This window comes from Emys orbicularis, chromosome 1, assembly GCF_028017835.1.
Source record: "Emys orbicularis isolate rEmyOrb1 chromosome 1, rEmyOrb1.hap1, whole genome shotgun sequence".
Lineage (NCBI taxonomy): Eukaryota > Metazoa > Chordata > Testudines > Emydidae > Emys > Emys orbicularis.
In genome coordinates, this window is record NC_088683.1 from 208,008,734 (window position 1) to 208,034,655 (window position 25,922).

General features: G+C 47.0%; 1 protein-coding gene across 1 annotated transcript in view; it reads left to right on the forward strand.

Moving 5' to 3' along the window:
* The window catches only part of LOC135894483 (interferon-induced GTP-binding protein Mx2-like), a 71,381-nt gene that overhangs the window by 13,092 nt on the left and 32,367 nt on the right, over positions 1–25,922 (forward strand). The window contains exon 9 of the mRNA XM_065422623.1: positions 2,587–2,728. Coding sequence (XP_065278695.1) covers positions 2,587–2,728 — 142 coding nt within the window. The remainder of the gene's footprint in view (positions 1–2,586; positions 2,729–25,922) is intronic.

A 25,922-nucleotide genomic window follows, 5' to 3' on the forward strand; every position in this document is an offset into this window, starting at 1 on the left:
ATGGCTGTTCCCACAGTCCCTGGATAGGCTGCTCCCACAAAGACCTTCTTCCAGTCCCCCAAGGGCACCCCCATCAGGATGCAGGCCCGTGCCTCCACTTCTCTTTGGGGTGGGATGCTGTGATCCAATCACTCTCTGACTGGGTCTCCAGGTTACACCTCCCTGGCTGCCAACCGTACTACTTAGCAGGTCTAGCTGATCTTGGGCCCTGCCAAAGTTCTCCTCTGGGATTACGTGTTACCATATGTTTGCAGGGAGACAGCAGAGACGACCCATAAGTGCTGATAGTGGGGGGGGAGGGCACAATTTAAAGGTTCGGCCATCCCCGGAACAGCTCAAGTCATGTTTCCCCAGAGAGGAAGGCTCCCCCACTTACCCTCAGTCTCTCCTCCCCACCCCATCCCAGAAAGCAGCGGCCCCCTCCCTGTAGCTCCCAGCTGTTGCTGCTGCCTTTCCCTGTGGGGTGCAGCTAAGGCTCCAGCAGCATATTCCCTTACCCAAGCTTAACCTCTCTGTCCACAGCTCAGGCAGATCTAACCTTTTCCCCATCTCTGAGTTAGGAGAACCAGTCTACACTGCTTGCAACAAGCTTCCTCTGCCTCTGAATGAGACCTCTCAGCCTGTCAGCTGTTTTACAGACACTCTCAGGGCCACCCCTCCCCCGTCACTTGAAGTCCCCTCCCTTTGATATAGTCTGTGAGGTCGCAGCTTTGGCAAAACAAAACTTCTTAACAGAACCTTTGAGCGGGCTCGAGTTCACTTCGTTGCGGTTCTCCAGTGCCTAAAAAACCCCAACTCCCATAGAAAAGTAGCTGGAGACCCAGAATTCAGTCTCTAAGGATTTTCAGCAAGGATTGCACAGGGTCAACCTCCCCACATTCAAATCCCCAAAGAAATTAATTTAAGTAACAACTTTATAAAATCTTATGAGAAAGAAACAAATAACAGTAATTTAATTTTTACAGCCTAACATGGCTATTTTATAATCCACAGGCATTATCTTCACAGTTTTACATTAACATAAATAATGAAAACAAATTAAAATCTGAACAGTTCAGTCCCCACACAAACAGTATGAAGAAGAAACTGAGAGTTCCCAAAAGCTTAGGTTGAGTTCACCCGAGTCTCAGTTAGAGTCTTTGACAGGGCCACCCAGAGGATTCAGGGGGCCTGGGGCAAAGCGGGGCAGCGGACATAAAAAAAGGTGCCACCCACTGCAGCACTTGATTTGAAGTAGGCAGCAATACAAAATGGAACAGGGAAACCAGGTCAAACATAATATTCAGTAGAAATAATACAGACAATTTGCTCCTGAGAAAGCCAAGGGCTTTGGTCACATAATATAAGTTTCAGGGTAACACAATATAGGGGAAGCTTAGATTAGTACATTTACTCAAAGGTTTTAATCTTCATATCCACATATCTAGCTGGCCCCCAACAAAACCACATCTCTCTGTGTGAAAAATGAAACTAACAAAAGTAGGATAATGTATGGCAGCTTCTACCCAGCCTCGCTATTGTCATCGGGCTCTATTGCTCGCTCTGAAAAATCGTTACTGCTAATTGCTATGATGGCTGCTCAGTGGTCTGTATGAAATGAGTTGGTGGTCTCAGCAGTTCTCAGCAGACAAGTGGCCACAGTAAGGAAAAAAGAAACCTCACAGTCCATGCTGATGGCTAGCTCTCTCAGCAAAGAAAACCAAGGGCTAAATGAGCATTGAGAAGGAACTACCCCTCCAGAACAGGACTGAGGCACATGGACAGAATGCTGGTGGAGAAGTTCGTACATCTGCTGTCCTGGCTGATAGCTAGACAATTTCAGACTCAAAGGCTGTCAGGAGCAGTAAATTTAAAAAAAAAAAGAAAAAAGAAAAAAAGAACAACTTTTTCAAAAGTAGGTGTTTAAAATTGGGTACCTCAAGCCAAATATAGGCACCCAAACAAATGGTCTGATTTTCAAAAATGCTGGGCACCCACCCACTGCCACGAAAATCAGGCCACTTGTATAGGTGCCTGAATCTGGATTTAGGAGCCAGTTATAGGCACCATTTCTGAAAATCTTGGCTGATGTTAGATCAGCTTTTAGGGTAAAGAGAAAGGGACAAAGGAGGTGAATTAAGATTTAGGTTGGGATTTTCAAAAGCATCAACGTGAGTTAGCAGCACAAATCCCATTGACTTGTAGAGCAGTTCAACGCTGGACAGAACTTGGTCAATATGACATTCTAGCGTTCCATGGTTACATCTCAATGATTTCCATAACACATGTCCTCAGTTTACAAATATAAGATGGTGGTTGTTTTTTCTAACTGCCAGGCTGCAGTCTCAACCTGAGATCTGCAAGTCAATCTGGATACTTTTCTTTTTGAATGTCCTCCCAGTAATATAGGTTCTGCAGAAAAAAATAGGCCCTCAGCATTGATACCTGTGTAACTCCACCAATCTTCATTGGCTCTGCATAAATCTAACTGATTGGAATTTAATAAAAGATTGCCTTGATCCACAAGGAAAATAGAATCAAGTTCACTCTTGCTTAGCTATGCTGCCTTTACAGAACTCAGAGTGGTTTTTCTAAATCTCATTACAGAAAATCAAACTGTTTAATCAAGACATCGTGAGTTCAGCGGTGGGAGAAGAAAAGTTGTTTGAAAATGAAATTAGACTGTTTACAAAAATCCGCACAGAGTTTCAAAAATGGGGGAAGATACTTGATGACAGTGCATTGACTGGTAAGTACAGGGGCTTGCCTGTGAAGCTGCTATGAAATACTCAACTTCACTTATTTGGACTGAAGTTGTAATACAGCTAATAGATCATGTTAATGAAATTAAAAACTTGAAGTGATGAGAATTTATCAACCAAGATCCCCAGCTGGTGTGAACTCACATAGCTCCATTGAAATCAATGGATTCCCTCCATTTCCATTGAAGTCAATGATGCAAGGACAATTTCATCAGCTGACAATATGCCCTTGATTCTTTGAATAACTTATATTAAAAAGATTTTTAAAAGTCTATGGTTTAAAATCTAGCAATTTATGAGTAATAAAATAACCACCTAAAGAACACCCATGTTTCCCAGTTAACCCAGTCTGCTAATTGCTTACTGAATCCAGATCTAAAAGGAGAAGAATGTCTCACAGAAATTGAACTTTAACATCAGCTCAAAACATTTCTAAACATCTCAGAATACCCATTAATTCTTCCTTTTGGCGAATATGAAGCACATATTTCTGTCGAGCAGCACCTATTACTATACGTTTTTAGCTGTCCGTGCATGTCTACATAAACATTGCTAAATGTAATTCTAAATGAATAGTTACAAAATTGATGCAGGGGTACATGTCACTGAGGGGCAACTACATTTAGACACAGGTGTTTTCTATGGTCTAATCTGTCCTATCCCACCACATACCCAGAGCCAGTTAATCTAAAGATATTAGGTGAGTGAAAAAAATAGGAAAACAGGTGAAAAGAGGAGATAGCAAGTGAACACAAACACAGGAAAAATAGAAGAGGAGAAAGCCAGTAAAAACTAGTTTCTTTATGATGTTACTTATTCCCTTTGAGAATCAATTGAAGCGCTTGTGTGTGTGAATGGGAGGTGCACCTGCATTGCAAGTAAAATGGAGATAATGATACTTCTGCCTTTCTTTAGAAAGTAATTTGAGATCTACCCACGAAAAGAACTGTGTATGAGGCAGGTATTATTGTTTATATAGCTGACGTCATTGCAAGGTAAGTTCATCTAACAGTTCTAGTTGCAGATCATTAGAGAGCTGGAATAAATATTAAAAATAGCAGATAAATGGAACAGTCAGGACTTTTACTAAATTATGCAGGCTTTTGGGCTCTCTATTGTAAAGTACATTGGAAGATGTTTTTCTGGTTGACTAATTAATTTTACAAACCCCTATACACCATCCTTCTAAAGTTTTGCCTCTCAAACTCCAATCTATTTGACAGAAACTACACCACAATTTTTTTTGTAGTGTTTGACTATAAGCCCATAAGTATTTGAAATCTCTTGGAGTTTCTGAGAGGAATGGTCCTTAAGAACTGAATGCAGCGTTACCTGTGTACTTCCTGCCTCCAGTCATGCATGATTATGCTACAATTCCTATATCTACCCACAATAAGTCAAGATTTGACACCTTTAAAGCATTAGTAAATGTGGATGTGAGGTACACATGTATCAGTCAAAGAGGAACAATATTATTTAGGGTGGCAAATTTCTTCAATGTTAACAATGTTTTAGTGACGATGTTGTTTGAGTGTTCCAGGAAGTTTAGATTAGACTTCCTTATATGTGGCTGTCAAATTGTTTTACATCTTCCTCTAAAGCATCATGTATTGGCCACTGCTGAGAGGGTATCAGACAGATAGGGGTTGCTGTACTGGATCAGAATACTGGCCCATGTTCCTGTTTCCATTAGTTTATATGGTCATCTCAATGAGTGAAACAGTTCATTCTTAGAAGTAGTAATGGCATATTTTGGCTTAATTCTACAAAAATGAACTTGCTTAAATGATGAGCTGTGTATTAGTTCTTCCAGTTAAAAGTGTCTTCAGAACAAAGAACTAAACTTCCACTTTAAGTCCATAATTGTCTTTATAAATTCATTAGATTTGTTATATTAAAATAGTGCTGTTGTTTTAATATTATAGATAGAAAAACTATACAACATGAAGTGTGGAGATTTGAAGAACAGTATCGTGGAAGAGAGCTCCCAGGGTTTACCAGTTACAAGACATTTGAGGCCATTGTAAGACAGAGAATCATGGCACTAGAAAAACCAGCTATTGAGATGCTGAAGAAAGTAATTGGTGAGTTTCATTTACTACGTTTATCCCAAGCTTCAGAAATATTGTTTTGTCTAGATTTTGGTTGACATGGCAAGAGCTGTATCTTGGCTGCTTCAGGCAGGGGAAAATGAATCTGAATCAAACCAGTTTCAAGCCATGAGACTGATCTTTAGACCTCAAACCTCTATGCCCGGTATTCAGACTTTGACAGTACAAAATTCCTAAATGGACATTATTTCTGAAAAAGTTAGAAATGGACCACGATAGGAAAATAAAAAATCATCATAGATATGACCAGGAGGGATTAAAAATTGAATAGATGAGGCATAACTCAATGACAGTGTCCTTTGGCTAGATATGGAGAATGACCAGTTTTCATAAACCTTGTACTACCAGTAGCTCAGTCCTTTATTTTTTGTCTCTTTTCTCCCCACAGAAATTGTCCGAAAATCTTTCACAGAGGTTTCCAAAGATCATTTTGAGGATTTTCAAAATCTTAACAGAGCTGCTAAGGTGAGACACCACATGCTGTCCAGAGAAGAGCAACAAAAATGATCAAAAGTCTGGAAAACATGACCTATGAGGGAAGCTTGATAAAATTGGGTTTGTTTAGTTTGGAGAAGAGAAGACTGAGGGAGGACGTCAGAAGTTTTCAAGTACATAAAAGGTTGTTACAAGGGCAAAGATGAAAAATTGTTCTCCTTAACCTCCCAGGACAGGGCAGGAAGCAATGGGCTTTAATTGCAGCAAGGGAAGTTTAGGTTGAACATTAGGAAAAACTTCCTAACTGTCAAGGTAGTTAAGCACTGGAAAATATTGTCAAGGGAAGGTGTGGAATCTCCATCTTCTGAGGTTTTTAGAACAGGTTACACAAAGATCCATTAAGAATGGTCTAATTATTGTGTAGTCCTGCCTTGAGTGCAGAGGATTGGACTAGATGACCTGTTGAGGTCCCTTCTAATCTGACACTTCTATGATTTTATGTAACCTGATATAAGACAAGCAATACTCAATGGCATAATGTATTGTATATAGAACTACATGTTACTCCTTCACTCTTGATCAGTCAGTTATTTGATTGTTGTACCTTTAAGCAACTTGTGGAGATTCCTGCACCTTTATGAATATGTTGTGCAATAAGGTAACAGAGAAACTGTAAATAAATGGAAATTTTTATACACAGGAGAAATTAAGGTTTGTTACATCATCCAGTAACATTGTCATTGCTATAAACTGTACATTTCCCAGTTTCTTGAATGGATTGCACTATACTTTACACTATATATGTGCACAGCACTGCACACAACAAAGATCGAGTCCCTGCCCCAAAGAGTTTACAATCTCAGATTTCATTCCTGCAGGGACTTAAGCATGTAAGTACTCCCAGAGAGTTAAATGGGACTACTTAAAGTCAAGCATGCGTATAAGTCTTTGCAGTGCCTGTGTTAAGCCAGGAACAGAAAACAACACCACAGGGAGTGGAAAGGCCAAAGACAATATGATGATGGGGCTGCTTAGGAGATTTATATATATCATGTGGGGGGGAACTCTTTTTTTTTTTCTTTTTCCTTTTAAATGCGATTATGGTCACTGAAGAACTAAGATTTGAGAAAAGACTTTGAGAGAGAGGTTGGAAGCCACAAATGGACAGTCAGGAAAGGGCTGCCACTCACAGGGAACTGCCTGAAAGAAGGCCCAGAGGCATACAAAAGATAGAGACATTTATGGCCTAATTTTCAAAAGTCATTTTGAAATCTCTGGGAGATGCAGGGGCTCAGCAGCTTTGAAAAATCAGGCCGCAATCAGGTAAGTGACTTTGTCTGAGCAAAGAGGGCAGGGAGATTAAAGGAGACAAGAGCAGATGGGGAAGAAGGAAGGCACTACCTTGTGGAAGTCCTTGAAGCTGAGAACAAAGCTGAATTTGGCTCGGGAGGCAATGTGGATCCTGTGAAAGGATTTTAAGAAGGTTTGAATGTAATTGTAGCACTGAGGACAGGTAGATGATTTTCCCACTAAAGTTTTGGGTGGATTGAAAGGGTAAGGAATCTGGAAGGCCAGAGAGGAGGGGTTGCTATAGCTGAACTATTAGATGCTCAGTGCCTGGCTGAAGATTGGTTGGTTGGGCGTGGCCAAAGGTGTGGATTTTGTTCTCAGGGAACTCAAGCGGCAGGCTTTTGGCTTTTCCTGTCCACAAGTGTAATGGGGGCACAAGGCAATGTGGCCTCTCCTGCCCCCATGCACCAGGTGACAAGGAGCCAGAATCTGGCTCTTACCGTGTGCTCTTGGGAACCCTGTGACACCATGTCACATGTTACCTGTCACAGGGGGCTGGTCCTGTACTCACCTGTACCACCTGTTGCTTAGTGGATTTTGATAGTTTTCTTCCCCCCTTTCTCCCCCTTCACAGGACAGAATTGAAGACATTAGCAAGAAACAATCAGAGGAAGCTGAAACAATTATCAGAATCCATTTTAAAATGGAGCAGCTTGTATACTGCCAGGACAATGTTTACAGACAAGACTTAAAAGTTATCAGGGAAGAAACACCAAAGGAAGCAGCCAACAGTCTGAACCCGGTCTCCTTGAGTTTCAATTTTGGAACTGTCCAGAACCACCCTGCCGTTAAGGATATGACTTATCACCTGGAGGCATACTTCAGTGTGAGTTTATGGATTCCTACCACAGCACTTTTTATTCCATTCCAAATACTGCAGCATGTACTAATCCCGTTCCCTTTACAGTTTTTAATTTAAGAAAACACTGGTAACATTTATAAGCCATATAATCCCCCCCTTGATGTCCATGGCTAACGTCTTTTTGTATTAACTGGAATTTTGAACAGCCGATGCAAAATGTCTATGGGCAAATTTAGACGTGATGTGAAAGGCATGTACAGTACAGTATCAATGTACAGAATTGTTATGTAGGTATAGTTACAGGTTGAGTGTATAACAGAGGCTTGCTTCATCATGCTGCCATAGGCGCTGACTCCGTGGGTGCTCCAGGGCTGGAGCAACCACAGGGAAAAATTAGTGGGTGCTCTGCACCCACTGGCAGCCAAGCTCCCCTCACCCCCCACCCCCTGCCCCACCACCTCCTGCTCCTCCTCCTCCGCCCCTGAACGGGTCGCGTCCCTGCTCCTCCGCCTACCCAGCTTCCCACCCAGCCGCTGCCAAACAGCTGTCTGGCGGCATTAGCAAGCTCCAGGAGGGAGGGGGAGAAGTGGGAACGTGGCACGCACAGGGGAAGAGACGGGGACGGGGAGGGGATTTGCGGAAGGAGTTGGAATAGGGGCAGGGAGGGGGCAAAGTTGGGGTGGGGACTTTGGGGAAGGGGTTGAAATGGGGGCAGGGCAAGGGTGGGAAGAGGTGGGGCAGGGGCGGGGCCTCATGGAAGGGGTGGAGTGGGGGTAGGGCAGGGGCAGAGGGGGGGTTGAGCACCCACAGGAAAGTGGGGAAGTCGGCGCCTATGCATGCTGCATCTGCCTTTTGATTGCTTTTCCTGCTCTAAGTTCTTTAGCCTCAGCCTGGTCTACAGCAATGCACCACCACCAAAATGCAGGTGCAATGGCACAATATGGATGTATCTGGAGATACAAATCAGTACATCCATAAAACTAGGGGCAGCTATTGAACAAGCAGGCCTCACTTTCCATTTTGTTCTCATGGAGAGATCAAACATATTATCAGGCGCAGCTCCAGGCACCAGCGCAGCAAGGGCGTGCCTGGGGCGGCTAGCCATGGGGGGCGGTGTGCTGGTTGCTGTGAGGGCAGCAGTCTCAGGCAGCCTTCAGTGGCATGCCTGCGGGAGGTCCGCCGGTCCCGCGGCTTCAGCGGCAATTCGGAGGCAGGTAGGCGCGCGACCGGTGGATCACCCGCAGAAACGCCGCCAAATCCGCGTGACCAGCCGCCAAAGGCCGCCTGATTGCCGTGCTTGGGGCGGCAAAAAACATAGAGCCGCCCCTGCATATTATGTCAGTTATTAGAAGTGGTTATTTTATCAGTAGATGTTATGAGGTAGGGTGAAAAGGCAAAAGAGAACTTGCTTTTATATCATCTCACACAGACTTGTGGTGTCCTAAAGTGCTTCACTTGGCAATAGGTTAAATAACACTAGAGCAGTGAATCTGCAGCAAAGAGCCATTAGACACTCAGCAAATTTTTCAAGAGACCCCATGCAGTTAAGTGCCATTGATTTTATATGAGAATTAGGTTCCTAGGTGTGTCACTTTTGAAAAGGGGATTTAAGCACCTAAATACTCTTGACAATTTTACCCTCAGCTTGATGATTTGAAAGGAGAAATGTTGGGCAATAGACTGAGATTTCTCACAAAAGTGTCCTTCATTTAAGTTCCCTCTACTAGTCAATCATCTTGAATAGCTTGTCTGAATTATAAATCGCTGCCTCTGTTGTACTCTGATTTGTTAGATTAAGAGGGAACTAGCTCAGTAAAAAGCAGTTAGCTTTCATGGTTCTAAATAAGTGATCAAATCCCCACGATGACATCCGTTAAGGCTAGGGCATAGCACTAAGGCAGCCCTGTACTTCACAGGACTAGTAGACATGCCAAAATAAGTTCTGGACACTGGGAGTTGACTTTGGGCTGTGCCCATTTGACTGCTTGAGCCAGACGGGTTGATAATGTTAAAGGGATTCAAACTAGAATCCTAAGATTTGAAATTCGGGATAGTACATTAGGTTTTTGTCAGTCCTATGTAATTACTTATGAGCCACTCCATTACTACCCCCAGCAGTTTGTGGAAGCAGGTCAGCCACACGCTATGGCTTCTGTGGAAGGAGTTTCTGAGCTTGTACTTTACAATAGTATTTATTTAGTGGATGGCCCTCTGCTGGCAAATGTCAGCATTATTTAGGTTATACAGGTAGTCAGCAGTGACTTGTTTGCCTTGTGTTTATGCTCCTGAGAATACTTATGGTTGAAATTAGCAGTGCGTCTCATTCATGTTTTCAAATGGGATTAAAAAGGAAAAGTTGCATCTCAGCTCTCTGAACCATTTACAGACGAATTCATGAATATACTCACAGGAACAATCGCTTGACACACAATGTTATAGCTTCTTACTGACTTTCGCTAGAGAGCCCTTCCCATATTCTCTCTTTGATAGTAATGTTTTATAATCATCTTCTGTTTTCAGAGTGCAGGTAAACGTCTCTCCAACCAAATTCCTCTGATCATCCAATTCTACATTCTTCAGGACTTTGGAGATAAATTACAGAATTCAATGCTGCAAGTTTTACAAGAAAAAGAAAAATTGAGCTTCTTTCTTCAGGAACGGAAAGATGCTGCCGATCAGAGGCATTTTCTGAGTAGACGAATTGATCGTCTGACACAAGCTCGCCTTCGCTTAATGAAATCTTCTGTGCTGTAGCCTCTCTGCTTTAAATGGTCTGTTTCAAATGTCAGTTCTTGGTACTGAAAAGATTTATAATCAGAGCTTTGTATAACCCTTTAGAAATTGTGCATCTGTCTACATTGGCTTTAAAAACTGAATGAACTAGGTCAAAGTTTAGCTAAATCACATAATTGCTTTAACATCATCAGTTATGTATATGTCACATGTTCATCTGTGAACCATTTCATAATTTCATTTTTAAAGTCTTGTTTTAGGTAGTTTAATGTATAGCATTATGAATTTCCTATGCTTCCTTGTAATTATGTTGCTACTGGAAAACATTCTGAATGTGTTCATTTTAACAAGTGAGGACATGAGCTCTCTGGTACAGACCATACAGCCTTCAGTAGGCAAATGAATTAAACCATATTGCAGTGAGAGACTGAACAAAAAAGTGTAGGTATATTTTAAATGTGTGCTTTCCTACTCACTTTTTTTGTTGTGTTCTTCCACGTGCTTTATTTTAGCCATGGAAACTAGTTAGTCTATTTTAACATTTTGGAAGTATGGTACATATTAAAAAAAAACAAAGGTAAATGTCACTTTGCAAGTGTAGTGCGAGGATATAAAGTTATTAGATGCTGGACTGAGATCCTGTGTATGTGTTTGACACCTGATGTCCTGGCCCAATCACTGGCAAAGAAACTAATCTTAATGTGGCTCAATAAATAATGAGTTGAGACTAAGTTGTGTCTGTGAGTGTGTACTGTAATTATGCTTCTATGAAACAGTATTCTTGCTGGCAGGTTAAATAAGTATGTGCTGGATGAATGGACTAAAAGGTTGATAGAAAGCTGGCTAGATCGTCGGGCTCAATGGGTAGTGATCAATGGTTCCATGTCTAGTTGGCAGCCGGTATCAAGCGGAGTGCCCCAAGGGTCGGTCCTGGGGCCGGTTTTGTTCAATATCTACATTAATGATCTGGAGGATGGCGTGGATTGCACCCTCAACAAGTTTGCAGATGACACTAAACTGGTTTTAGTGGTAGATATGCTGGAGGGTAGGGATAGGATACAGAGGGACCTAGACAAATTAGAGGATTGGGCCAAAAGAAATCTGATGAGGTTCAACAAGGACAAGTGCAGAGTCCTGCACTTAGGACAGAAGAATCCAATGCACTGCTACAGACTAGGGACCGAATGGCTAGGCAGCAGTTCTGCAGAAAAGGACCTAGGGGTTACAGTGGAGGAGAAACTGGATATGAGTCGACAGTGTGCCCTTGTTGCCAAGAAGGCTAATGGCATTTTGGGCTGTATAAGTAGGGGCATTGCCAGCAGATCGAGAGACGTGATCATTCCCCTCTATTCAACATTGGTGAGGCCTCATCTGGAGTACTGTCCAGTTTTGGGCCCCACACTACAAGAAGGATGTGGAAAAATTGGAAAGAGTCCAGCGGAGGGCAACAAAAATGATTAGGGGGCTAGAGCACATGAGTTATGAGGAGAGGCTGAGGGAACTGGGGTTATTTAGTCTGCAGAAGAGAAGAATGAGGGGGGATTTGATAGCTGCTTTCAACTACCTGAAAGGGGGTTCCAAGGAGGATGGATCTAGACTGTTCTCAGTAGTACCTGATGACAGAACAAGGAGTAATGGTCTCAAGTTGCAGTGGGGGAGGTTTAGGTTGGATATTAGGAAAAACTTTTTCACTAGGAGGGTGGCGAAGCACTGGAATGGGTTACCTAGGGAGATGGTGGCATCTCCTTCCTTAGAGGTTTTTAAGGTCAGGCTTGACAAAGCCCTGGCTGGGATGATTTAGTTGGGGATTGGTCCTGCTTTGAGCAGGGGGTTGGACTAGATGACCTCCTGAGGTCCCTTCCAACCCTGATATTCTATGATTCTATGAAACTCTACAAGTACAGTATGAGTTTTAATAAAGCGACTGAGGTTGATACTATCAGACAGTTCAATAGCCTACCCAAAGGGGTGGTAGAGAAGTACAGTATACATAGTTCAGGTGGACCTGTGTTTGTTAGCCACCATGGAAGAGCTGAGGAGCAAATGGGCATAGACTGACCTATCATTAGTGTTGGTGACAGTCGGGTGGTGTGGAAGCTTTCTTGGCTCTACTTAGCTCCAGAAACTGAAGTCTTATTTTACCACTGGGGGAATTCTGCATCACTGCGCATGCACAGAATTCATGTCCCATGCAGAATTTTTTTCTCTGCAGAAAATACATTTGGCTGGAGAGGCACTGCAGTTACACCTTTTGCCCATGAGGTGGCACCAGAACAGAGAGCAGCTGGCTGACCAGCAGTAGCAGCCAACAGCTGGCTGCATTCCTCACAGCACCGTGCCCGTGGAGCCAGGTGAGGAAGCATGGGACATGTGGGTGGATGATGCATGCGCGGCTGCTGGGGGGTCACCGACTGAGGTTCAAAAGGGCTAGTGGGGGGGACAGACTGGGACAGGGGCTAAATGGAAATGTGGAGCAAGACCGTATAGGGCTGAGGGGTGAAGGGTGGTTGATTGGGGATACAGAGACATATGGGGATGGGGGGGGAGGAGGGTGCAGGGACACATGGGGACGAGGCAGATGTGCCTGACTGAATGGGAGCGGCTAGAGATCAGCCAGGGTTTGCATGGGGGAGGCTCCCCAACTCCCAAACCATCCCTCCCCCTCCAAAAAAACCCCTTTTTCATATTTCTCCCACTCACACCCAAGAACCCTCCAGTTTCACTGCCAGGCTCCTTCCCGGCAATTACTTCCCTCTCCCTCAGCTCCTCTGTTACACCGACTGCCCCCCGGGCTTTGGAGCGGAGCCCGGAGCTGGAGCAGCTTCGGAGCAGTGGAGTTGCAGGTTTTTGCCTGGAGCTGGAGCGGAGCCGGAGCACAGCTCCAAAGCCCTGACTCCCCCAGGCCTTTGCACTGCTTCTGAGGGATGTGGGAAATACGGTTCTGTATTGTAGTTTAAATGAATTATTACTCAGAGTTCTGTATTCATTTGCCTAGTAAGGAATTTATTTGTCAAAAAACATTTCCTGAATCTTTTTTGTTGTCTGTATTGTTACAGACATATTTGCTGACAGGCATTTTGAAATAAATTACCAAAATAATTGAAAGTGGCGTGATTATATTGTGTTATTTTGACAAATAAAACATACAGAATTTTAAAATATTGTGCACAGAATTTTTAATTTTTTGGTGCCGAATTACAGGAGTAACACTTAAGAACTCTGCCTCCAGAGACTGCAAGGAAGGGACTCATGCCTTTATCAGAGAAGAAAAACTGAGGGGTAAGTCCAACATTTCCCCTTGTAGAAAAATGTTAGTAGAATCAGCTGAATTGTTTTTGAATTTTGAGTACTAGGAAAACACACTTTAAGCTATCTGGTTTTAGCAGCTAGCTACATTGAGCTGAAAAATGGCAGAAGCTAGAAACTTAGCTTATTTGTATGTGGGGACGTCAGTGGGGCTTAAGCATAGGCTTAAGTGCAGTCCTGAATAGAGATGAATGTAACGATTTGCTTAAGAGCTTTCCTGAATCGGGGCCTTAGAAACAGCTCTGAGTTGCTATGGCCAATACCCTGCAATGTTTATAAATTCTACAGAGGAGACCATTGTTTGAGCCAAGGAGCTTTTAGCATAAACGCAGGGCCAAGGAGCTACAAACTCCATTGGTGAAGCCAAAACCCCTCAGTTTTCTTTTTACCCCATTCAAATACTAGTGCAATGAAATAAACAGTTAATGTTAAGGCTGAACTATTCAAGCACTCTGGTGTCATTATGAAATTCCTGAAGTTATGGATGCTCCACCAAAGTTAACTCAGCTACTTTGTACAGATGTATGTTTTCTATTCTTGTTTTCCTTTTTAAATGTTAACTTCAAAATATTGTTGTTTATAAAAATGTATTTATATAAAAAGATGCAGATCATAGCCACGTTAAAGAGGTAGTGACAGCCTTTAGCTTTTAATTTGTCCTGGCCTTTGAAAACATGATATTCCAACTTTGTTTCCATTAATGCTATTTTTTTCAAGCATATACAATCCCCTTATCAAGGGTCTTAGGTCTTTGTAGAGCAATTCCAAAGGGAGTGGCTCATTCATGCAAATTACAGCTGTCTCTTTTATGATCAGTGCCTAAGTGTCTCTCTGATAGTTATGAACATGTTAGTTCTCAGGAGGAAATGACAAGCTACCTTCCTGGCCTGCTGCTACTCCTTAGGCTCTAAAATGAAGGGTGCACTACTTCATTTGTATGAAACTATTTCCCAGCAGAAGCTTTTCCTAGGGTCCTTTATAGAGTCACTTCCAAGATGTGCCAACCTTCTCAGCTTCCCCTCTAAACACCAACACCAGGCTCCCACCATTCCTAGCCCAGCTACTACCCTTCATACTTCAAGTCTGGGAAAGGCATGTAGGCTTAAGAGCAGATTCTTTACTGAGTTGGGAGGCCCTCCTGGAACAGTCAATAAAAGACACTGCTGGAAAGGCCTTGTAGGGGGCCAGACGTGTACCTTATTCTTGGCAATGAACCTGGGAGCGCAGCACATTGCACCCCCGCAATGTCTGCAGCTGCCTCCCTGTACTAGGAGCACTGGAATAAATGCCCCAGAGCTCATCTTCAACAGCAACAAGCCCAACCATCTAGCATTGGGGAATACCAGCACTTCCCCTTCCATTTCCTTCCTCTCTCCTTCAGGGATTATAACTTCCCCTCCCTGTTCTTAGTCTTGCCCTCCCCTGTTTTCCTCTTCCTTTTCCCTTTCCCCTATCTTTCTCTATCACATTTCCCTCTCTTTCCAGTCTCCCTCCTTTCTCTCCACGTCATTTTCTATCACCCTCTTTCACCCACTCTTTTTTCTCTCTTCTCACCTCCCCCATCACTGTCTTCTTACTTCTGTTTTCTTCCGCTCTGCTAAATTTAAGTTTCAGTTCTTGGGTCTGAAGCACGGAAACTGAAACTGATGTAGGCAAAGAGGAAAAACTCCCATGAATGACCGAATGTGCATGAGCCCCAGAGAAGTTTGCATCCATGTCATTTTGAGGTGATTAAAAGGGAAGAATGGATAAAATTATAAACTGCCAAAAGAGAATTCTTGTGAAATTGCTGTTAAAGGGAGCAATCCAACAGCAAAAAAAGAGAAGGTCTGAGGAGCTTCTCATTAAACTGCAATACACAGAGTAATTTTTGTTTACTCACTGCTAGCTGTCACATCCTTTTTTCCTCATCTTTGCTCCTGTTATGCAGCTATACCAGTTGCTACATAAAGATGCTGCTGAGTTTTCATGATAAGTCTGAGTTTGCCCCCCCCCCCTTTTAATAATAATACTAAAAAGAGAAAGACAGCTTAGCCTCCAAATTGATGATAGGTTAAGTCTTGGGCTGCCACTGAATTCTTCTGGAAAATGTAAAGTGATTTGGACATGAGCTTGCTGATTTATAATGCCATAACAATAGAGGGGTTTTTCAGTTTCTAAAGTTTTGGGTTTTTTTTGGCAATTTTGTAGTGGGAAAAAAAACAGTAGAGAAATAAAATTAATGTCACTGGATGGATTCCCCTAGATGATATCTGGTGCACAATACCAAAATATAGTTTTATGAAGCTAATCATCAACATTACTATTAATTATTTGTAGCACCTAGAGGTTCCAAAAGGTATTGGGCCCCCATTGTGCTACGCACTGTGCAAACAAATAATGAGAGACAGTTCTTGCTCCACAGAGCTTACAATTGAACTGGAGAAGACAGCAAAGATGGGGGGAGTTGGAAGACACAAGGCAGTGAAGTGACTTGCCTAAGGTCACACAAGCTTATTGGCAGAGCTGGGACTAGAACTTAGCTCTTTTGTGTCTCACTCTGGTTTCCTAGCTACTGGGCCATACAGCTTGGGAGGATGCTGTGGTTCTTCATATCTGGTATGCTTAGGAGAGCTTGTCAGGCACAGTAGGAACAATACACTTCCTTTAAACAAAAAGTAGTTCTCTTGCCTTTTTCATTGCAGAGATAGAGCCCAAAGTGTAACTTGATCCCAAACCCACTCACTGGAGAAACAGATTTTTTTCCCCAGCCAAAGACTTGAACAGGGGACTGAATCCTCCCAATTGGAGGAGAGAGAGGAGGGGTGTGTGGCAGGGAGAATGAGATCAAATGCAGGCAGCTGGGAAGATTGCAATTATAGAGAAGTTTGGGGACACATCTCTGGCTCCCCTCATAAGCATTCCGGCTCCAAGGGACATCATCAGCCTCCCTGCTGCCTGTTGTGATGATGAATCACCTCAGGTTTGGCAGAGTGGGAATCCCTGTTGCTGATCTGCAGAAGGCTCACCAGACAAGGATGGAGCCACTGGAATAGAGCTGGTGACAGTGTCTCAGACAGCTTCAGCTCCATGTCTCCCCCTCTGCTGATGGGGAGTCAAAAGGCCTACATGGAGAACATTACTAAGGGTTTCATGGATGTGGGGGGCATGGATGGCTTCTGTCTTCCCCCACACTGTGTGTGTGTGTGTGGGGGGGGGTGACAGTGGGAGAGACTGGGGATACATATGGCAGGGGGCATAATTGCACACATATGGGGAAGGGGCAGGAATGTCCCTGTAAGTGCTGTCCCATATTAATGTCCCTCATTCTTGGGAGGGTCCAGCTCTCACCTGAGTTCCTCAGCTCTTTTGGTGAAGATCTACCACGGATGAAGCCAGGGCTCTTCATCACGGAGGGAGATGGCTCAGCAGTGAACTGCTCTCCCTCGCCACTATGTGAGCGACACCTTGGAACATCCTGGGGGACAGAGCCCACCCCCGCATCTGATGGGCTTCCTGACACAGGAAGCAGAATGGGATTCCTCTTCGTGTGATGATCTAAGACCTTATGACAAGGGCGCCAGAACCTTCGCCCTCCCAACTTCTACAAGGCCAAAGTGGCAGAGGCAGAGACAACCTGTACCTGCCAATAGTGGTGGGGGGGGCACAATTTAAATGTCCCCGTCCCCCCCGCAAGCAGCTCTTCCCCATTACCCTCAGTCTTCCCTCCTTGCAGCTCCCAGCTGTTGCTCCTGCCTCTCCCTGTGGGGTGCAGTTCCCAGCTCACCAGCTCCACCAGCTGCTGCGCCAGGAGGAGGCCCAGCCGCACCATGTGACCGAGCGGGGCTGGCAAATAGTAACAGAAGTCTGGGGGCATGTGACCTTGTGTGCCCGCCCCTCGCTTCGCCTCTGGGCAGAGGAATTAAAATACTACTTAAATATCCCACAGAGAGCGCATTGCAGAAGGCTTGAGCTATTGACTATTTGTCAGTTTAGCCCTTGGGCAGGAGCCCTGAGCCACAGACTTCTTACTAGCCTAGCCTAGCCCCCATCCAGGAGGCCAGAACTGCCACTTGCCCCATGGCTCAGCTGCAAACCAGGATGACTGATCACCCCACTTGATGCAAGCACCAATTCCCCATTGCCACTGGAGGGGGCTCCTCAAAGGAGACCCGAGGAACCCTACACATCCTGATTCAGGATGGGACAATTTTTCAATATCTTGAAATGTTCATGGGAAGGGAAAAACCATTTCCCACCCAGCCCTAATAATAATGATACTTTTGCATCTGAGAGGGGGAATGAATTGGGGACCTTGGTGCTGGGGACCCTCAATGGGAGATTAGCCTGGCAGAAAAAAAGGAATTTGGGTGGAGAACTGGGGGAGTGTGGAAAGAAGAGAAAAGAGGCCAGGGAGCCTGGATGGGAGTAAGGGGAAGTAGAGAAGGAACCTGGAGCTAGGGATGCTGCATGGAGAGGAGACGACCAGGACAAAAGAGGCTGGAGGCTGAAGAGACGATGGATTGAGGGGAGTAGGCTCAAGTTTGTGTGTTTGGGGAGATTGACTGGGATTGTGGAGGAAATTGGTTTTTGAATGTGCGGGGGAGCATTAAGATTGATTAGGTGCTGATTGGTGGGGGCTGCCGGCAGGCGGGAGGCACCTGGGGCTGGGGAGCAGATGGGGGGCTGCTGACGTATTACTGTGGCTCTTTGGCAATGTACATTGGTAAATTCTGGCTCCTTCTCAGGCTCAGGTTGGCCACCCCTGCCATATATAAATACAACATGTGAGAGTAAATGCAACACTGATTCTAGAAACATGAATTCCATTGTGAAACTAATTTACAGTGATGCTAAGGATACTCTTTCCAGTTAGTTTCATTTCCCCTGATTACTGCCTGAGAATGTGGATGGAGTTAGTGACAAAAGTGTAAAAGAAAGAAAATGTATTGCATTGCAAAATCAATTCACAGTGCTGCCACCAGTGGTAAGCTTTTGAGTTACTTTCATTTCTCCTGTTTTCTGTCATGTATTGTGGGTGGAGCTGGTGACAAGCTGAAGAACAAAGACATTCTGTATTAGATAGTTTCCTCTTGAACCGAGCTCAACACAGGTAGGAATTTTTCTTTTGCCTCTTTTCAGTAAGTATTTAAAAGTTTGTGGGTATGTTTAGTTCATCTCTTTTCATAGCTAAGTGTGGGTAGGCTGGTAGACACTGCAAGGAAATCTGAAATAAGAGAGAGGACTAAATGAGTTACTGGGCATAGGCATTTTCCCTATAAAATTATCAGTATCTCTATCAGCATACAGATACAGGATACAAAATAAACACAAAGTTTGTTACCTCTTTATGAGGATGTGCTGGGAGCCAAAGTTTTAAATTGTTAAAGTAATGATGCATTTTTAGATGAGTGTGTGTGTGTGAGAGAGAGAGAGAGACAGCCTGGATAACCCTCTAATAGTTTTCAGTGCTGTGAACACTATGTCTGGTCCAACTTTCATCTCCTGTGGGAGGCTGTGTGAAGTTAAAGTATAGCAAAAAGGATGGGCTTTAGACATAGGCATAGTTTGACTTCTATATTTGGGAGGTGTAGGGGGGGCTTAATATTATTAATAGTGGGTTTAGGTCTAACTTTCAGATTTACCGATTGACAGACCCCCTCCACAGCCTCACAGACACCCCTGCACTTGCATGGGGACCAACCACCCCCCCATATCCCATCCCCCCTGCCCTAAGGAGGGACCAACAGATCTCCCCTTCACCCTCTAGGAACCCCCTGCACCCCATAGGGACCTCCCTAGATCCTGTAGCCCTGCCCTGGGAAGGGACCAACAGATCCCCTCCCCAGATCCTGCCCCCTCCCACCCCTCACTCTCAGAGATTATCTCCCCCCCCCCTCGCATGCCCATAGGAACCCCCCCAGATCCTGCACTCCTGCAGACTCCCCCATACTTCATAGGGAACCCCCATGGACCCCGACCATCCTGGGGAGGGACTGACAGGCCAACCCTGCATCCCCTCACTCTTGGGAAGGACCAACAGACCCCTCCCACACTCCCATTGGGAACCCCCCCAGCTCCAGCACCCCCTGCCCTAGGAAGGGACCAATGGACACCAATACACACTCCACCCAGGGACACCCTCCCTGCACCCCTCCACAGGGAATCCCCCAGGGTCCCACACCCGTCCTGGGGAGGGCTCGACAGAACCCCATACTCCCCCCTACCCCCACACTCCCTTTAGGGAAACCCCCAGGATCCAGCGCCCTCCTGTAAGGGACCCTCCCCCAGATCTCACACCACCTGCCTGGGGGAGGGACTGACAGACCCACGCCCCATAGGGAACCTCCCCATGATCCCACACCTCCTAACCAAGGGAGGGACTGATAGAGCCCCCCCATACTGTCCATGGGGATTCCCCCCAAGATACCTCCCTCCACTCCAGGGAGGGCCCAATAGACGCACCCCTCCCTGTGGATCCTCCTGCACCCTGCAGGGACAAACCTGGCTAACTCCACTTTTGCCACCCGGAAAGGGGCAGGACCCCAATGTGAGTTCCCCACAACTAGGATTCCTCCACCTGCCCATCCCACAGGGGGATTTCCCCTGCCAGGCAACTGGGAGGTGGTGAAGAGCAGGGGAATCCCCTCCCCGACCCCACACTCCTCCCCCTCGCTTCCTGTTGCTGGGGGAGAATCTCTCTCCCTGGCCCCCCATCTGGGGGTGATGCCCCCCCACCAGTCTTTGCCCCCACCATTTGGGTGGGGTGACCCCCCCCCATGTCCCCTGTTATCTGATAGTGATGCCCCCACAAGTCCCTGCCCCCCCCACCTGGGGGGGTGACACCCCGCCATGGCCCCTCTTATCCGAGGGTGCCATCCCCCCCACCAGTCCCTGCCCACCCATCTGGAAGGATGCCTCCCATGTTTCCCCATAACCTAAGGATGACACATCTGGAGTAATGCATCCCCCACTCCCTGCCCCCACAATCTCTGGTGGCGATGCTCTCTACATCCCCCCTACCCAGGGATGATGTCCTGGTAGCTAGGGTGATACCTCTCCAGTCCCTGACTCCTCACCTCTCTCCTCACTGCCAGCACTGGGGAGTCTCTGCCCCTCCTGGGCTTCTCAGGGGGCAGCAGCCTCCTTGCAAGAGTCCCCCCAGGAAGGCAGGGGGGCACTGGCGGAAGCACTGCTGGGGAGTGGAGTCCCCAGCCTCAAAGGACTTTGCCCAGCAGAGGCGGATTTAGAGTTAGTGGGGCCCTGTGCTCAGCTTCATTTTTGCCCCCCCCCTTCATTTTGTTTCTGCATTCTCCTCCTGGGGCTCAGGGCTGGAGGTGGAGGGTTTGGGAGGGAGTTAGGGTGCGGGAGTGAGCTGGGACTGGTGGTGCAGGGTCTGGGTGGGAGTTAGGGTGCGGGAGGGGGCTCAGGGTTGGGGTGCAGGGTCTGGGTGGGAGTTCGTGTGTGGGAACAGACTGGGGATGGGGGGGTCTGGCCAGGAGTTAGGGTGTGGGAACAGACTGGGGATGGGGGGGTCTGGCCAGGAGTTAGGGTGTGGGAGGGGGCTCAGGGCTGGGGCAGGGGGGTGCAGAGCACTTACCTGGGGCAGCTCCCCTTTGGTGCGGGGAGTTCAGGTGGCTCCGTGCTGCCCTGTGTTTGCCCACAGGCACCACCCCCCACAATTCCCATTGGCTGTGATTCTCGGAGTCACTCCCCACCAGGCAGGGCCGGAACGCAGGGGCTTTAGGGGCTGCAGCCCAGGCTAAGTGGGCCCCAGAGCCCTGGGCTGCAGGCTTCAGCCCCTAAAACCCCGCCCCCTTTCTGAATCCAGCCCTGCGAGCACGGGCTGGAGGACTCAGGTGGAGCAGGGGCAGCCACGCAGCCGGAGAGAAGCAGCGATTTCCCCATCAAAGCGCTGCTTCTCTCTGGCCGGCTGTGCGTCTGCCCTGTGCTCCTTCCGCCACCCGCACCTTCTGCATGCTCCCCTGAGGCTGTGGGTGAGCCTCCCTCCCTGCTCTCCTGCTCCCCACAGCTTCTACCCCTGCAGCCCCCCTCCTGTGGAGCAGCCCCCCTGCAGGAGGTGCGCCGATGCTGAGCTGCCCGAGTGCCCAGCCCTGGAGCCCCCTGTTGTTGGGGGGCCCCATGCCAGGGCACTGTGTGTTTCATGGTAAATCCGCCCCTGCTGCCCAGGACACGGGAGCTCAGCAGTGCATTGTAGTAGCTATCCCAGTATGCAATATCCCAGTATGCAGGTGGCTGCAGCGTGCTTTTCAAATGGCGGGGTGGAGTGTGATAGGGAGTGTGTTGTGTGTCTGTGGGGGAAGAGACAGTGTGTTTTGGGGGGCAGAGAGTGTGTCAGCATGCTGTCTTGTAAGTTCAGACAGCAGCAGACCCACCCCCCTCCCCTCTCTCTCTCACACACACACACGCACAAACGCCTGCCTCTGCAGCAAGAGCAGTCCACAGTAATGGTTTGCTTTGTGTCCTGGAGCAGATAAGCATGCCGGCTATCAGAAACGGAGCTTTGAAAGGGGATATCCGCATGCCTGCAGCCGAGTTGAAAACAATGACCAGAGTGGCCACTTGACTTCAGGGGATTATGGGACGTTTCCAGAGGCCAATCACAGCACAGTAATGCAACACATTGTCCACACTGACACCTGGGCGTTTCAGCCAGGGCGCAGCAATCTCTATGCTTCTCGTGGGGGTGGATTACCAGGAGCGCTCCAGCCCCGGAGTCCAGGCACTCTAAGTGCCTTGCCAGTGTGGACACCTCAGGAGTTAGGGTGCCTAGGGCTGATTTTATGCACTCTAACTTGCAAGTGTAGCCAAGCCCTAAGATGACAGGAGAGAGATCTCCCTTTGGCATAATTAAACCACCCCTAACGGGCAATGGGAGAAACTCCTCTCCCAACATAGCACTGTGCACACTCCCATTTATGCCAGCGTAATTTATGTCACTCAAGGGGCTGGAATATTCACACCTCTGAGCGACGTAAATTTTATCATTATAAGTGGTAGTGTAGACATGGCCTAAATTTAGGCCATTTCTTTTAGCACCACAGCTCCAAAACAGCCATCGGAAAGTGAGCAGGATTCTAGTTAGGGTCACATATTAAAAAAAAACGTATTAATTAATGCTTAATTTTCATTACTAATAATGAAATCAGTGGGTGCTATTTCATGTATATTTAGGAATGGATTCATGACACACTGGGAGATAAATACATAAAGGTGAAGGAAAAAATTAATCCAGTATTATATTGATGAATGGGGTTACAGGTTGCTCTGGAAGAGAATAATGTGTGACTTTACTAGCAGCAGTCCTGTCGACAACAAAAAGGGGAGGGAAAGAAGGAGGAGAGAATTGTGGAATACTTTTGAAAAATAACTTTTTTTCACAAAACTTGAAAAAAATTCAGCCAGCTCTATAGCTAGTTAGAAAATGAAAATTTTTTCAAAAAATTCCTCTATTATTTTGTTTATTTTTTTCATTTTCAAATGTTGTTCCTATTTCAACCATGTATTTTTCCTTGGGTGAGATATCTCCACTGATTAACAGGGGTTTTCAGGAGCATTTTGGGACTGATTGCTACCCAGTCTAGCTCAGCTGCCTCAGGGCCAGGACTGAAGGCCGGCAAAGTGTTGATTTAAGGTGAGTTTAACAATGAAGTTGGACATGTACAACTTTTTCTTGTTCATGAAGTATAAAGAAACCCTAAATGGTTGGTTTTTTAAAAAAAAGTTCTATTTTTTCCCCCCTGCTGGTTTCATGCATTAGAACTGTAACTAATGTCAAGTCTAGTCTTCCCCATTTTGCTATAGGCTTGTTTTAGAAGACCCAGAAGTCTGGATCAGCCATTGATTAAAGGTATGAGGGTTATGATACTTCCACTAAAGAATTTTTCTTCTTACTCCTTTTTTCAAGCATCTCAATTAAGTAGGTTTTAAATAAAACAAACGCCCCCTCCATTTTTAAACCAACCACATTAAAGAAAAAAAAAATCACTGCCTCTCTCAGTCTAATTGCCATAGTAACTGAGATCATAAACCTCCTGTTTCTCCAGCCATTCAGACATTTTTCCAGGAAAAGGAGGGGAGACAAAACCTGAATTTTTACTACATTAAAACTAAACAGGAAAAGAAAAAAGAAAAAACTTCCAGTTCTGCTTTTCACAATATAATGCAGCAGAAAGGCCACAACCCCTTTTTTGTTCTTTTACAGGCCATTTTTAAGCAAAGGGAGTGTCCCTAAGAAGCAGAGCCAGCCACTAGTTGTCCAGATTTGTCCTTTTGAAAAATGAAATGGCCTGGGGCTGACACAAGTAGCTGTGTGGGAGCCTTGGCCAGGGGCGCCATTTAAGGAGGGTGGAGGGGCTCCTCCCTCCCCTCCCGAGTTTTGCACCAGAGGTCTACCCGCAGCACACGCCCCAGCCCCAGTCGGAGCTCTTACCTGCTGCACCATGCAGGCAGGTCCCCTCCTCCAGGAGCCGGGGTTGTCTGGTTGTGGCACCCACAGTCAGTTTCCTCCACTGCATTAGGGCCTCTGGGGATGGGGCAGGCAAGTAAAGAGTCAGTCAAGGTGGGAGGGGAAGCACAGGGGCCCCAGTTGTGGGGGGGGAAGAAGCAGAGAATCCCCAGTGGCGGGGGGGGTGGGAAAGAGGAGTCACTCTAGGGAGAAGTGAGGGCCCAGGACTGTGCCCTGAGGGAGAAGCAGCTGAGGGAGAAAAGACACTGGGGCAAGGATCCTGAGGGAGGGGGAGCGAAAGAAGGGGGGCTAGGAGCAGTTAAGTGGGTCTTGGGGTCTGTTTGCCCTGAGAGAAGCAGGGAGCACCCTCACCTCTCCCTGGGAAGAGGCTGAGGACAGACCCCACTAAGCTAATGCAGTCTCTCAACTGACTAATGTGCTCTCTGCCTTCCTCCCCATCTCTCCTACTTTAGGGTAACCTTAGGGTTACCATCCGTCCGTATTTCCCTGGACATGTCTGGCTTTTGCGTCTCTAAATAGCCGTCCGGGAGGCATTGGTAACAAGGTTAAAATGTCCGGGGGTTTTTTCTCCCTCGCCTCCCTTCCATGCAGAGTGCGGCTGCTGATTGGGCGGCTGGGCCGATTGACCTGCTCCCGTTGGCCTCCAGCAGCCAGAGCCCTCCCCTGCTCCCCCCTCCCTCTGTCTGCAGCCTTGTGTAACACGCAAACTGACCCACCAGGCAGCCTGTTTTGCAAACAGGTGGAGCCAGAATGGTAAGGGGAGTCCGGGGGGGGGGGGGCAGTCAGGGAGCGGGGGAGTGTTGGATGGGTCCCCGGCCTCCACCTGCCACCCCCCCTCCGCGCGTCCCCCCCCGTGGCCTCCCCCTTCCCTGCCTCTCCCTTGCCTGCTTGTACTGCCAGAGCCAGCAGCAACTGCTGTCTGCTGCCCCCGGGTCCTAGCGTCCCCCATCCACTAATGGGAAGACAGGCTGCCCTTACCCTGCCCTTCCACCCTAGCCCTGAGCCTCTCCAACGCCCCAAACCCCTCATCCCCAGCCCTCATCCCCCCACACCCTAATCCTCTGCTCCATCCCTGAGCCCCCTCCTGCATTATGAACCCCTCATCCTCAGACCCACAGCCCTCACCCCTGCATCCCCTCCTATCCCCAAACTCCTTCCCAAACCCCCTCCCCTTCCCACACACCCCCTCCTGCCCTCAAACTCCCTCCCAAAGCCTGCACCCCCTCCCTTTGCACCACCCCCCACCCCCAAACTCCATCCCAGAGCCTGCACCCCTCACCCCCTCCTGCACACCCACTCCCTGCCCCAGCCCGGAGCCTGCACCCAGCACCCAAACTCTATCCCAGAACCTGCACCCTGCACCCCTCCTGCACCCTAATCCCCAGCCCAGGACCTGCACCTCAGACCTCCTCCCCCCCCTCCCAGAGCCTTAGGCAGGTGCGGGGGGGTGGGTTCTGGGCACCACCAAAATTTCTACAACCCTGCCACCCATGCGAGTGGATAAGGGTCGGGGCAGTCAGGGGACAGGTAGGGTCCTAGGGGGGGCAGTTAGGGTGCGGGGGTTCTCAGCAGGGGGCAGTCAGGGGACAAGAAGCAGGGGGGGTTGCGGTTCTGAGGGGGGCAGTCAGGGGGTGGGAAGTGGGAGGGAGTGGATGGGGGCAGGGCGGGGGCGGGGCTTTCCCCCCTGCCCTCCCAGTGTCCTCTTTTTTGATTGTGGAAATATGGTAACCCTAGGTAACCTATACCTTCATCCTGCAGTGCGGATCATGTGTGTGCAGGGATTTCTTTAGCTCTCTGCTCCTGGGGGAATCTTGTGTTGTCTGTATTGTTACAGACCTACCTGCTGACAGGTATTTTGAAATAAATCACCAAAATAATTGAAACTGGTGTGTTTATGTTGTGTTATTTTGACAAATATAATATGTGGGATTTTAGAATATGCACCGAATTTTTAATTTTTTGGTGCAGAATTCCCA